General features: G+C 33.5%; 2 protein-coding genes across 6 annotated transcripts in view; both read left to right on the forward strand.

Moving 5' to 3' along the window:
• mboat2b (membrane bound O-acyltransferase domain containing 2b) overlaps positions 1–11,805 on the forward strand; it is a 52,202-nt gene extending 40,397 nt beyond the window's left edge. The window contains 6 exon segments of the mRNA NM_001278602.2: positions 988–1,180; positions 4,465–4,568; positions 4,658–4,722; positions 6,362–6,494; positions 10,358–10,509; positions 10,594–11,805. Of these exon segments, the coding sequence (NP_001265531.1) occupies positions 988–1,180; positions 4,465–4,568; positions 4,658–4,722; positions 6,362–6,494; positions 10,358–10,509; positions 10,594–10,744 (798 nt within the window). The 3' untranslated portion in view covers positions 10,745–11,805.
• Positions 11,806–12,544: 739 nt separating this feature from the next.
• The window catches only part of kidins220b (kinase D-interacting substrate 220b), a 39,818-nt gene continuing 38,551 nt past the window's right edge, over positions 12,545–13,811 (forward strand). For 4 of the 5 annotated variants that reach the window (XM_087296426.1, XM_087296427.1, XM_087296428.1 and 1 more), the window contains exon 1: positions 12,545–12,686. The gene's annotated coding sequence lies outside the window, so the exon portion shown is untranslated. 5 annotated transcript variants of the gene reach the window in all.

A 13,811-nucleotide genomic window follows, 5' to 3' on the forward strand; every position in this document is an offset into this window, starting at 1 on the left:
TTTTCAATTTCATAAGGTTCCTTTTACAACATCGATGGTGTAATGTAATTCACATATAATCAGTTAAATAGACTTAAGCATCCATGTTGGTTGTTAAAGCGTAAAAAAAAAAGTTTAAATTCAGGCACCATCAATAGCAGCATGCTCGCGCAGAAACTCATTAAAATTAATAAGTTAAATTAATAATACTAACTCATTAGTAAAATTAATGTCCATATTTTAAAAAACATGGCGTGGAAAAATATTATTTAATGCAATCCTTCTTGTTTGGTCTGATACCCATTTAATATTGTATCTTAGCCAGGCAGTGAAGATCACTGTTTTTTGAAGAAATCTGACCTTAAACATGGTAATTTTGCATGGCATGACAATTACCCAGAAGCCCTGGGTGTTGGCTGGCTGGCTGAAATAAAAAGTCTGTGTGCATATATCCCATTTGGTGCTTGACTGTATATGTATATATTATTTCCTTAATATTTAAACATTACATTTTTTATATTGTTCATAATTTTTTATTTATAAATAGTATAATGTATATTTTTTATTTTAAAATTTTTTATGTTTGGAAAAACATTATTTGTAGTTTATTAAATGTTTTACTAAAAACCGAGAGCTGATAAAAACTATGAAGTGTTTTTTTTATTATTATTATTTTTTTTTTATACAGAGCTGTAATTTATTCCTTTGAGCAAGGCTTTGAAGTGTTATCAATGTATATTTTTGTATTATTATATAATTTTATTCAATTAGTAAAAACATTTTTTTTATTGAATTTTTTTTAAACCAAAGTGCATTAAAATAGTATGAATGGCTTTAAATTTAATTGTTGGTGTCCTTGTGGAATAAACCTATTAACCTATTTTAAACATCAAACCCCAAATCCCAAGATTTTAACCAACAGTGTATATTATCTGTAGTTTATTTTAAAATTATTCCAAAATTGTCTACATTTGTTGTAAATCAGTCTGTGTGTGTGCTTGTCAACAGACAGAGGTGATCCGAAAGCTGTCCACCTGCTTCATCTCTCTGCTGGTTTTCCTCTCCGTTTGCAAGGTGTTTCCCGTGGAGCGTAACGTCGATGATGATTTTATTGCCACCTCACCCTTCTATGTTCAGGTGGTCTACCTGTATTTGTCCATGCTGACCACCCGGCCTAAATACTACTTTGTTTGGACTCTGGGTGCGTGGACTTCCTGCCTCTCCTTCTCTTCACATCTCTCTGATTTACTTTCTGCTTTTATTTTTGAATCTTTACTGAATGCTTTCTGTCTTCTTCTGTTCTGATTTCATAGTTTATTAGCAGAAGCATCATGCACTTGGTTAGCATAAGTTTAGTTGCTTCTTAGAGATGTTTATAAATCTTTTTAATAAAAAAAATATATTGATCATAATGACAATATAGAATTTTTACCTCAGACTTGATATTGTGTCACTTTTAGTTGTACTTATTCGTGAGCTAATCATAAATTTCACAATAATTTACAGTTTATGTACCAAAAATCATCATCACTATATATGCCAAGAATCAAAGTGCAGTCTTAAAATGCTAATTAACCGCCTTTTAAATACATTATACCCTCCCCCTATGCTTTAAACCGCTATTTTACCCAGTTGTCAGCAAGAATAATTTAAATAATCATTTTAAATATAAGAAAAATTTACTATGATTCCTTAATCGTTTATATATTTCATATGTAATTTTGAATTTGAATTTTTTTTTGTTTTTTTAAATATTTCCCAAATGATGTTTAACAGAGCAAGGAAATTTTCACAGTATGTCTGATAATATTTTTCTTTTCTGGAGAAAGTCTTATTTGTTTCATTTTGGCTAGAATAAAAGCAGTTTTAGTTTTGTAAACACCATTTTAAGGTCAAAATTATTAGCCCCTTTAAGCTATTTTTTTTCTCGATAGTCTACAGAACAAACCATTGTTATACAATAACTTGCCTAATTACCCTAACCTGCCTAGTTCACCTAATTAACCTAGTTAAGCCTTTAAATGTCACTTTAAGCTGTATAGATGGGTCTTTAACACATCTAATAAAATTTTTATTTACTGTCATCATGGCAAAGATAAAATAAATCAGTTATTAGAAATGAGTCATTAAAACTATTATGTTTAGAAATGTGTTGAAAAAAATCTTCTCCTGTTAAAAATAAACAGACAGGCTAATAATTCAGGGGGGCTAATAATTCTGACTTCAGCTACATTACACACACACACACACACACACATACACAACGCAATACAGATGCGGACAATTCGGTAACTGTTCAGTTGTAATCATAACCGGTTAATGATGACATCATTTATCACATATGTGTAACATAACAGTAGCTTACTATAGCGACGGAGGAGACCGCGAGTAATTAAAATGCTCCAACTACTTAAAAAACAGACAGTTGTGCACAATTCACAATTCAACGTTACTTGTGGATCCAGACACAAGTGTGTCTGCAGAGTGAGTTTTCTGCACCGTGTCGCCATCTATAATGGATCAGCTGATCGCCGCAGCTGTTTAACATCACTGTCCGTGTCACAGTTTGCTGAACAGCGCCAGATGATGACAGTAAATAATATTTGACTAGATATTTTTCAAGACACTTCTAAACATCTTAAAGTGACATTTAAAGGCTTAACTAGGTTAATTAGGGTAACTAGGCAGGTTAGGGTAATTAGGCAAGTTATTGTATAACGATGGTTTGTTCTGTAGACTATTGAAATATAGCTTAAAGAGGCTAATCATTTTGAACTTAAAATGTTTTTTTTTTTTTTTAAATGAACACTGCTTTTATTCTAGTCAAAATAAAACAAATAAGACTTTCTTCAGAAGAAAAAATATCAGACATACTGTGAAAATTTCCTTGTTCTGTTTAGCAACATTTGGGAAATATTTAAAAAAAGAAAGAAAATAAATCAAAGGGAGGCTAATAATTCTGACTTTAACTGTATATGTTCAAAAATATATGTATATGTTTTCACTGAGCAGGTAAATTTAAAGGTACAGTAAATATATCTGTCTGTATTAAGGGAAAAAAATGCATTCCAAATATTATATAAATGTATAAATTATAAATTCAATTTAAATACAAGAATTATTCTGTTACTAAGTAAAATATCGAAGTGTTAATGGAAAGCATCACTGATGCACCGAGATATCGAATTGAACCGAATCAATGGCATGATAACCGTAACGGAACCGTGAAACCAGTGTAAGTTCACACTGCTAATATATATATATATATATACAAAATCTTATGAATCCTATGCAGACTTTAGAATGGATCCTGTTTAATATTTTATATATATATATATATATATATATATATATATATATATATACACACACACACACACACACACACACACACACACACACACACACACATACACACACACACACACATATATATATATATATATATATATATATATATATATATATATATATATATATATATATATTTAAATACATATATATATATACCTATACATATACATTTAAAGAGAGAGAGAGAGAGAAAGAGAGCGAGTAGTTCAAATAACCTAAGAACATACATCATTATATATTGACATTTCATCATACATCACTTTTCATACTGCAGTTAATATTCTGTGTATGTATATAAAATCACGATCACTTTTGCTCATTTATTTTAATAGACATTAAAATGTGATTTTGATCAATATGTACAGTTTATTGACAATTAAATATTTTTAGTTTTTCCTTTTCATTTTATTCTTTTATGAAATCCATTCGACATATAATTAAGCATGCAACCCTTAATTCTCAAAGAGCATGACACTTCAGTTTTCTAGTTTTCAACTTGTCTTTTCGATCTACCTAATGTGTTATAAATGCGTCTGTTGAACCATACCGGAAAGAATCATTTAATCAAGCTTGAGTGGTAGTTTGTCTTTTACATTCCATCATTATCATTTATGCCGCACCGTGGGCACAATTAATTACACATTAGGATGCATCATCCATCATTTGTTTTTAGGACTGGTTTTGTGACCTATTTGAATTGGGATCAACATCTTACACAACACAGACATGCTTCTTATAGCTTGTGTTTCACTGCCCTCTTCAGACAAAAGATTGAAATAAAAGTCATATTCCTTTTCAATAGTTCAGCCCATACTGTACTGTACATTAAATTTAATTTTAATTTAGTTTATTAAACACTGTACAAATTATTTTCAGAATTTTCATTTAAAACTCATATTCCTGTGCAAGCATTCTAATTCGACTTAGCAATGCTGATATGACAGCAATACATTTACTATTTTATTTATTTTAATTTGACAATTGATGATAAATGACTCGTTTTGACAAACACACACATGCCCCATTTCATATAAATGTTCAAAGCAAACATGGAGACGTGTTCTAGGTTTAATTAGAGTTAATATGTCTGATGTAAAAGTAATTTGACTCTCATGCTGTCTTTCTCATTAGCTGATGCCATCAACAATGCTGCAGGATTTGGCTTTAATGGCTATGACAGTGATGGTTCACCTCGGTGGGATCTCCTTTCCAACATCAGAATTCTGAATATAGAGGTCAGCTAAACTGTTTTTATTTTATTTCATTTGTTTATTAGTATTCTTTGAGTCAATTAGAAGTCATAATCAGACAAATTTGTTTTTAGCTTGCCACCAGCTTTAAGGTTTTCTTGGATAACTGGAACATCCAAACAGCACATTGGCTTAAAAGGTAAGAACCAGAAGAGTACTATCTTACACTTTTGTATAATGTACTTTTGATAAGATTTATGTTTGCAAATGAATTTATTCTTACTAATCAAGTTAATAAAAAATACTATAAAACAGTACTATTATGACATGTTATTACAAAACAACACTGTTTTATGTTGTAATTTTTGTCTTAAATTGTTGTTTATTCCTGTGATCCTGTTATGAGTTTTCCTTAGCCATTAATTCAGTTGTCAGTGTCACATGACTCTTCAGAAAGCTATATAATTTGCCCATTTGTTGTCTACAATGAACAAACTGCGTCATATTTTCGTGGATGTCACACATTATATACACACACACACACACACATACACACACACACACACACACACACACACACACACACATGCATATATATACATATATACAGTTGAAGTCAGAATTATTAGCCCCCTTTAAATTTTTTCTTCTTTTTAAAATATTTTCCAAATAATGTTTAACAGTGCAAAGAAATTTTCACAGTATGTCTGATAATATGTTTTCCTCAGGAAAAAATCTTATTTGTTTTATTTCGGGTAGAGTTAAAAAAAGCTTTTAAATCTTTAACACCTTTTTAGGGACAAAATTATTAGCCCCTATTAGCTATATTTTTTCTTGATTATCTACAGAACAAACCATCGTTACACAGTAACTTGCCTAGTTACCCTAACCTGCCTAGTTAACCAAATAACCTAGTTAAGCCTTTAAATGTCACTTTAAGCTGTATAGAAGTGTCTTGAAAAATATCTAGTCAAAGTGCGAAAGTTGTCATAGTTGGGTAAACTTGAAATCCAGTGAATGAGAGAGTAATAATGAAAATAATAATAAAATAATAAAAGAAAAACTCAACCGTAGTGTTATCAAGACTTTCAGAAAAAGCAAAACAAAACAATGAACAAATGAACAACAACAAATTTACTGACCCACCCATAGACAATGTAATAGAAACAAATCACATAAGCGGTAATTAGGTTTTTTTGTAATTTGAAGACAAATTATATAACCGTATAGCTTTATAAATGTAAGTTTTATTATTATTATTATTATTATTATTATTATTATTGTTATTATTATTTTGAAACCCTTCCAGGATCTAAGATGCTGATGATTGTTAAACGTGTCATAATCGGTTTGTGAAAAGGGTCTATTATTAAAGTATTACTTTCTTAACAAAAAAGGAGAGAAAAAACTAATTTGAATAAACCATGCTAGTTTGATTTCATATACCATTATGTTCTGTCTGTGTGCAAAAATGCAACATGCTGTTTTCCCAAACACAAAACTTGTACAGTACATTTTAGTCTAATGAATTGTTTATCATCAGCAGTAATAATTTTCAAAAGTGGAATTATAAACAATATTACTTTATAACAAAAATGTTATTTTTGACATATTGTTGCAATAATATGGTACATTTAAAACATGACCCTTATAATGTAAAAACAAATATATACTATGTCTTAAAGAAATTGTTGTCCCTGTCATCAAGGAATACTAAGAATAAAGGCATTAGTTGAAAAGATTTTCTTTCCTCTAATTTCCATCCTTTATTCATTTATATGCAAGCATAATAATTGCATACTGGTTTATTATGTGTGACACGATGTGTTGTCCTGTAGGGTGTGTTATGAACGCTGTCCTTACAATCCCACTGCTGCCACCTTCCTGCTGTCAGCCATGTGGCATGGGGCTTATCCAGGCTACTACCTCACCTTCCTCACGGGCATCGTCATCACTCTCGCAGCCAGAGCCGTGAGTTTTACCATATTGATACCAAACATGCAGTGCACTTCACAATATTCCTTTCATTTTTGTCTGAGGGAGCTATTTGCTTGACCATAAGGAGCACAAGGAGTAGAATTATAGTTACCTTTAGGGTCACCTGCTGTATTATTGTTATCAGGGGGAACCAAGTGTGCCGCAAGCCTACGTTTGAGTGAAGGTTTCGGCCGTTAGATCGCCCCCTGGGGGCTGGCTGCAGTACAAGTCATAAAGCCCGCCTCCTCCGTGTTAATGAAGGAGACTTGAGCCCAAATAAAAAAAAATATTACACTTGCAATAAAATGTCCCGAAAGATAGTTCTGGTCGATTAAGGCACTGGTTATTGTGCTGAAATAGGTGCAGATCTTCATTTTTGTGAACAGTTTGTTTTTAGCAGTAATTTAATGCTGGGCATGTCATCGTGATTGACAGCTGTGATTGACAGTTTCTCAAAGCGCGGCGTCTGAGCTTCGGCAGGAGACTGAAGTAGACTGAAATGTTATTATTCGATTTCTGTGTTATTTTACCATGACAAAATGAGTTCAGCAGTAAACTATAGTTTCTGACATACATGATCCTGGTGGAACACTGTTTATTCGCTAAGTTCAGGGCTTTTTTCGGGCTTTATTAGTTTGCTGATACACGCCTAACCACCCAGATAGCAAAACACAGTTCCGGCTAGATTCTCGCCTGCCGGAGACTTATCTCTTAGAGCTCAGACTGACTAATGTTACCTCTGCTGGACCTACTCCGGATGCCTGGACTCACTGCCCGATTCCAGTCCGAGTCAATCGAGCCAGATGCGGCGGCCGAGCGAGCAGGCGCTGCCGCATAGGAGCCGGAATCAGCCCGCGACGCCGCGAGTAAGTTATGCGCTGCGGCCTGGAGCTGGCGCGATTGAATATATAAAACCCTCATATTTGTTAACGTTATTACATCCATCAGTGTTGATATGACAGCAAACGCATGCTGAGAAGTTCGGGGGGCGTAGTTGATTTTACATAAAGCGTTTGATTGGAAGCTCGACTCTGCTCATTTTCGCGGCTCCTCCTCTGGCTCCATCAGACAATCCTTCTGCGCATGTCTGGCTCCAATTTCAGCAGTCTTTTGCGAAAGTTTGTGCCCGTCAAGCAGGCGTTTTGCCCTCAAGGCGTTCAATGGGAAAAAGGGCTGTCGCGTCGTCCATATTTTTTACAGTCATTGGGGGGAACGGGATCTGTCTGTTAGTAGTACAATAAACAAAATGCACAACTATAGAGTGCTCAGCATATGTACAGTAAACACCTGTGTACACACAATGTATATGTATATACATGTGTACACCTTTTACAAATCTCTCATTTAAATTAATATTTTCTATAGGATGCTGTACAAAATATTATATCTGTGCATATACAATAGTTTAGTCAGTATCGAAGCCAAATCTGGAGCTAATCTAACAAAATAACTTACGGTAATTGTTCAAAAATTATTAGTTAAATTTATGGGGAAAATATTAAATAACATTTTCAAAAATAGGAAAAATCTATAAAAACAAAAAATATATAAAGTTTTGTTGAAATTTCGTAGTTTGAAATCTTTTTGCAATATTTTGCATGAATTTAATTTGATTATCTTTCCATGTTCTGTGACTAAAATATTAATATTTTGTCGAATATTGTGACTAATATATTATTTTAACAAATATATATGTTTATTAAATCTGTTTTGTTCAAATGCACTAATATATATTACCCATATTTACTGAGAAATGGATAAAAATATTCATTTTCAAAAACGGGATGTACTTAATTATGCTGAGCACTGTTTGTGTTTTGCAATATATAACTACTTATGAAATACTGTAGTGCACAGCTGTTCTAATTTCACCTTTCAGAGAATCGTAGTGAGCAAAGTATGCCAAAAGAGAACTTTAGCTTCACTTAGTGGTACAGTATGGTACAGTTCGGTTCGGTACACTTTCATGGTTGTTTCCACTGTCAAATGGTAACTAAAAGCGAATCATACCGAACCACTTTTTGGGTATCCTTTACAAAGGGTATCTAGCACAACAAAAGGCTACTAAAAGGCGGAGCTAAACGCTAAACTGAACGCTATTGGTTTACAGAGATACATCACTCGCTCCTGCAACAAGCCAGGAGAATAAAAACAAAGAAATCGGCAATTTTAAATGCACAGTCGAGACATTACACCGTAAAAATCTATACATATAATAATGGGCCATGGTTGATATGAGCTCAAACAAACTTTGTCGTCGTCTTGATGAACAGCCACAAAGCCAAAAAGAAGGACAAAATCTGCTGTGTCCTGTTTTTGTTTTACAAGGCCGTCTAAAAGCATGAGCGGTTTCGCTTTCTCATGTGTGCTTGCCGCTCGTCTATATTTGAAATAGCAAAATTCTTGTACCGAGCTGATGATAATAACGTACGCATGATTATTGAAGTGCTTCTGACATCCGATTCTTTCAGAAACTAACCTAAAACATGAACAAACCTCCATGTTTAACTATTATCATCACCTTTTGGACTATTATAAACTCAGAATTATGGAATTGCTTTCTAACAGAGGCTACATGTGCTGGTGAACATTTAAGATACAGATGAGAGGTTTGCACTGACTGTAGGCTATATGTATGTTGTGTGTTTTTAAAGCCAAATAAGCATTAAATTTACTTTATACTGTGTGTAGTTTTTCTGTAATTGGTAACATATCGGAGACAGTAAGGGGCAGTTGTGTTCATATATGTTGCATTTAGAACGTTAATTGTAATTGATAATTGCAGATGTTACAGTAGGCTATTTTATCAATGATCTGCAGTTATAATCCAATCGTGTTCATGGAAAAGTTAGTAATTAACATTTATACGGATGTATTTATGTGTATAAAGCCTCTGTTTTGTGAAAAGTACTTCTCATATAATATGTGAACGACCTGTACAGCTTTACTTTGACATTTTCCTCAAGCGAGAATGACGTCGACTGAAACTTTTGGTTGTACACCATTGGTACCCTTTTGACAGTGGAAATGCAGGCCTCATAAAGGTGACCTGTACCGACCCGTACCGTACTATACTGTACCACAAAGTAAAAATGGGCCGTAATTACTCTCATGAAACATCTCAAATGATGTCATCAAGACTCTCTTCAAACATTCACGTCTTTTATAAATTGTACCTTAAAAACGTATGCATTTACCATAAAATTAAAATGCTCTTATTAATTACTAACCCTCATGTTGTTTTAATATCTGAGATCTTTGTTTATCTTCAGAACAGATCAAAATTTAAATCCAAAAGCTTTCATCTTTCATAGACCGCAATGGTCTAGAGACCAAAAGTCCAGAAAATTAACCAGAAACATTGTCAAAACATTCCATGTGACTTCAGTGGTTTAACTGGAATCATATGAAGTTCCAAGAACACCTGGCAATACAATGTATTGTCCATATACATATAGTACGAGTCAGCTGCACAACACACAAGCGTTGTATTAAAACTGCACACCCTAATATGGCGCAAAATACATCGATGAACAAAGTTGTTTTTGTAGTTTTTTGGCACACAAAAGGGTACTTGGAGCTTTGCATGATTACAACTGGACCATTGAATTGAAATGATTTAATGTTTCATGTTGCTTTTCTTGAGTTTGAACGTCTCTAGAGTCTAGACCATTGCTGTCTATGGAAGACGAGAGCATGTTCATTTGTGTTCCCGAGATGAACAAAGGTCTCGGGATTGGATCAACATGCTTGATTAAACAGCAAATTATCTCTTTTGGGGTGAACCAACTGCATATTTTAGTTTTTGGTTGATCTATCTCTTTAAGGATGATGATCATTGTCCCTTTTTCTTTTAGGTGAGGCACAATGTAAGACCACATTTCTTGGGTTCCCCAAGTCACAAATTTGTGTATGACGTCATCACATGGGCAGCTACACAGATCGCCATTTGTTACACAGTAGTTCCCTTTGTGCTGCTTTCTGTGGGCCCCTCGCTCAAGTTCTACAGGTGGGCCTGACAAACCACAACACATTCAAAAACATTCTTTCTCGATCAACAGGTTGACATTCTGCTTTCTCTATATCTCTGCAGGTCATGGTACTTCTGCCTCCACATAGGCTGTATACTGCTGGCCATCGCTCTGCCGGTCAAACCACGGCATCTACGGCTGAAGGAGCAGCTATCCGCCGCACAGCCAAGCCTGGAGAGCACAGACAGCAACCAGAAACAAAAAGCCACATGAGTCCTGGAACAACTTACCAAACGTCTTTACACTCACAGACTGGGCAAATGTACCTATTCTCCAGCCACACTTGAAGAGAGTCAGATCAACTAAAGCTCACAAATAAACCAACCAACCAGCGTCTGCCTGGACTGATAGAGTAACGTCATCCCTTGGCTCATGTAGTGGTAATGGGATTCGACAGTGATTCAAAATGTTGGAATCAAATCTGACTGGTATACGAAGAGTTTTATTGCCAAGAAAACACTGTTGTATAGATTAATGTGACCTTCCCTTTGTAATCCAACTTGTCACAGCAAGTTTTAGTGTCCTAACCTGGTGGTGTTGGGCTGTAAATAGGATTTTCTTGCAAAATGACAAGCAGAAAGCTGGAAATGGTATATTTGAAAACAGACGAGTTTTCATGTGCTAGGGGTAAAAATAAATACGACTAAATAAACTAACAGGGAACATAATAACACTGAAATTATTGGATTATTGGAACGGAGGGAGATGTGTGCAAAGTTTAAATGTCCTCAAAAATTTAAGACAAGTTTTTGATTGATGATTTTATGGTGGCACCATTAAAACAAACCGGGCTCTTGTTTTTTTTTTTCATGTTATGTTTGTTATGGTCTGTCGTAACGTCTTGTCCATGTAGTCTTCACTTAAGTCGTCTGAAAGTTACACATAATACATTCCACTCTAAAGACCAGAGATTCTTTTCTCATTATTGAAAGTATTTCTCAGCCTAATCCCATCTAAACTGGGAATTTCAGAAAGTATTGGAATGTTAAAGTAATTCCCAGCAAAATAATTAAAAAAAGGAAAGTACTGTTAATTGCATGACCTGAGAGTCAGGCAGACAGTGCTTCTGAATGCACTGTAATGCACATTTTGTATGGTGTTAGTCAGCTTCAAGGTTTGGCCTGCTTAAGGTTGGAAAAAAGGCTGATGTTTGTGTTGTAGACGATGTCCACTGGATTTGTTTGAACCATATATGTTCTCTGTGTGGATCTGGAACGATGTTTTTTTTTTTTCTTTTGCAAATTATGTGATTAAAAGAGGTCTTTTTACTACTACTATGTTGTATATTTGTCTTCTAATGAACTGTTTATCTAATGTGCATGATTTAGTTACACATTCATTATTCAGTAATGAATAATGTTTGAAGCGTTGATAATTTAGCTTTCCGTATTCTCACATGCTCAAAATCTGCTCTTTGCTCTACAGACATAAACCTTGCACTTTGTGCCACTACAGATAGCAATAAGTTACTTGATCTTACTGACTTCATGATTAGGGGACAGGTTCTACCGTGGGCCATTTTTATGTACCAGTGTGCGATTTGTAATTTTAAAAACAAGTATTTTTTATTTTCTTATACATATTTTACAAGTTATTTGTTTAAAAAAATTGACTTAAAACCATGTAATATCATAGATATTTCTTAAGTATAGATTGTTTAAAACCAAATCCTTAATTCAAAAGATATTAAAACTTGTTTTATGTTATTTCATATTAGTTCATAAAAATCCTAGTTTTAAAACAATTGTAGCTGAAAACATTTCGACATTTGGAGACAATGGAATATGAAGTACATCGTTTTGCCCATTTATATAAAAAAAGAACAACAAACTGCGCATCAAGATACACAAAATCACACATTCTAGCAGTGATTACAGTATTATGTAATATCTCTCAATATTACTAATGTGAATATATTAAACAACAGTAAATTCTCGCTTCTATTCATATGCTAAGTGAGAGGTGACGTCATGCGGTGTGTTGTCAGGGACTCGCCCGAGAGGAAGCAGCAGCGCACAGTGCTTCGCTTCTTCAAAATGGCTGTGGCTGAAGATGGTGAATAGGAAAACAGAAGCGCCGTCGACCGACAGAAAAACACCTTTCTAACCGGACATTGATCAGACTTCAGGATATTTTAGCGTTTCTTTTCAGTGAGGTACGTTTGCTTACAAAAGGCCGATGTCGGCTTTTAAATCGCGTTTGTACGTTGATGCCGCATATGATTGACATTTCGTAAGCTCTTAAAGCACAGTAACGATCGAGCATCAGGCAGGAGAATTAAGCTGATTTTAACATTCACATGGAATAAAATAATGTATCATTTGTTATGTAAATAGACTAATACAGTGGTAAGGTTCATCTATTCATGATTCTTCCGATTAAGATAATTGTGTTGTCTCTGCATCAATATTCAGACATGTCGGCAACACACTGCCGCCCTGTTTATTTCTAGAAATGCATTCTCTCGTATCAAATTAGAATGATATTAAAACAATACCAATATGTAGACAGTCTAATACATCAGAATTAGCAGGCATGTTATCAACTTGTATGTATTAGCTATTACGTATTTATTTGTTTTTATTTACTCGTGTCACATCTATCTATCTATCTATCTATCTATCTATCTATCTATCTATCTATCTATCTATCTATCTATCTATCTATCTATCTATCTATCTATCTATCTATCTGCCAATATCTATGTTTATTGGCATGACAAATGTTGCAAATGTTTTGCCAAAGCATTTATAAAGTTTACATTAAAAAGACCATAAATATATATTTAAAACAACAACAACAACATAATAAACACAGTAAATATAGTATTGTAATATATAGTGTAATAATAGTAATAATAATAATAATAGTAAAAAAATATATAAATCAGAATAAACTATACATTTAACAATAAACATGTATGCATAAAACCGTAATAATGAATAATAATAATCAGATTTATAATGATTCATTTATAATAATCTAAATGTGTGTATATGTGTGTTTGTTTCTCTCTCTCCCTCTCTCTTCCCTCTCTCTCATTCAAATGAGCTTTATTCTTTATTGTCATGACTTGTCAAGTATTGCCAAAACATTGCACATTATGTAAACAATGAGTAAAGCAATGATTATACATATATATACACGTTAAAAACACACATCAGAACTTAGAGAAATACATACACGAGTGAGAAAATAGGACAGTATGACATAAAAAGAAGGTAATGAATATAATAATAAATAAATAAATAAGATTGTAAAATAAATAAAAACATATATA

The sequence above is a fragment of the Danio rerio genome, chromosome 20 (assembly GCF_052040795.2).
Source record: "Danio rerio strain M-AB ecotype USA chromosome 20, GRCz13ab, whole genome shotgun sequence".
NCBI lineage: Eukaryota > Metazoa > Chordata > Actinopteri > Cypriniformes > Danionidae > Danio > Danio rerio.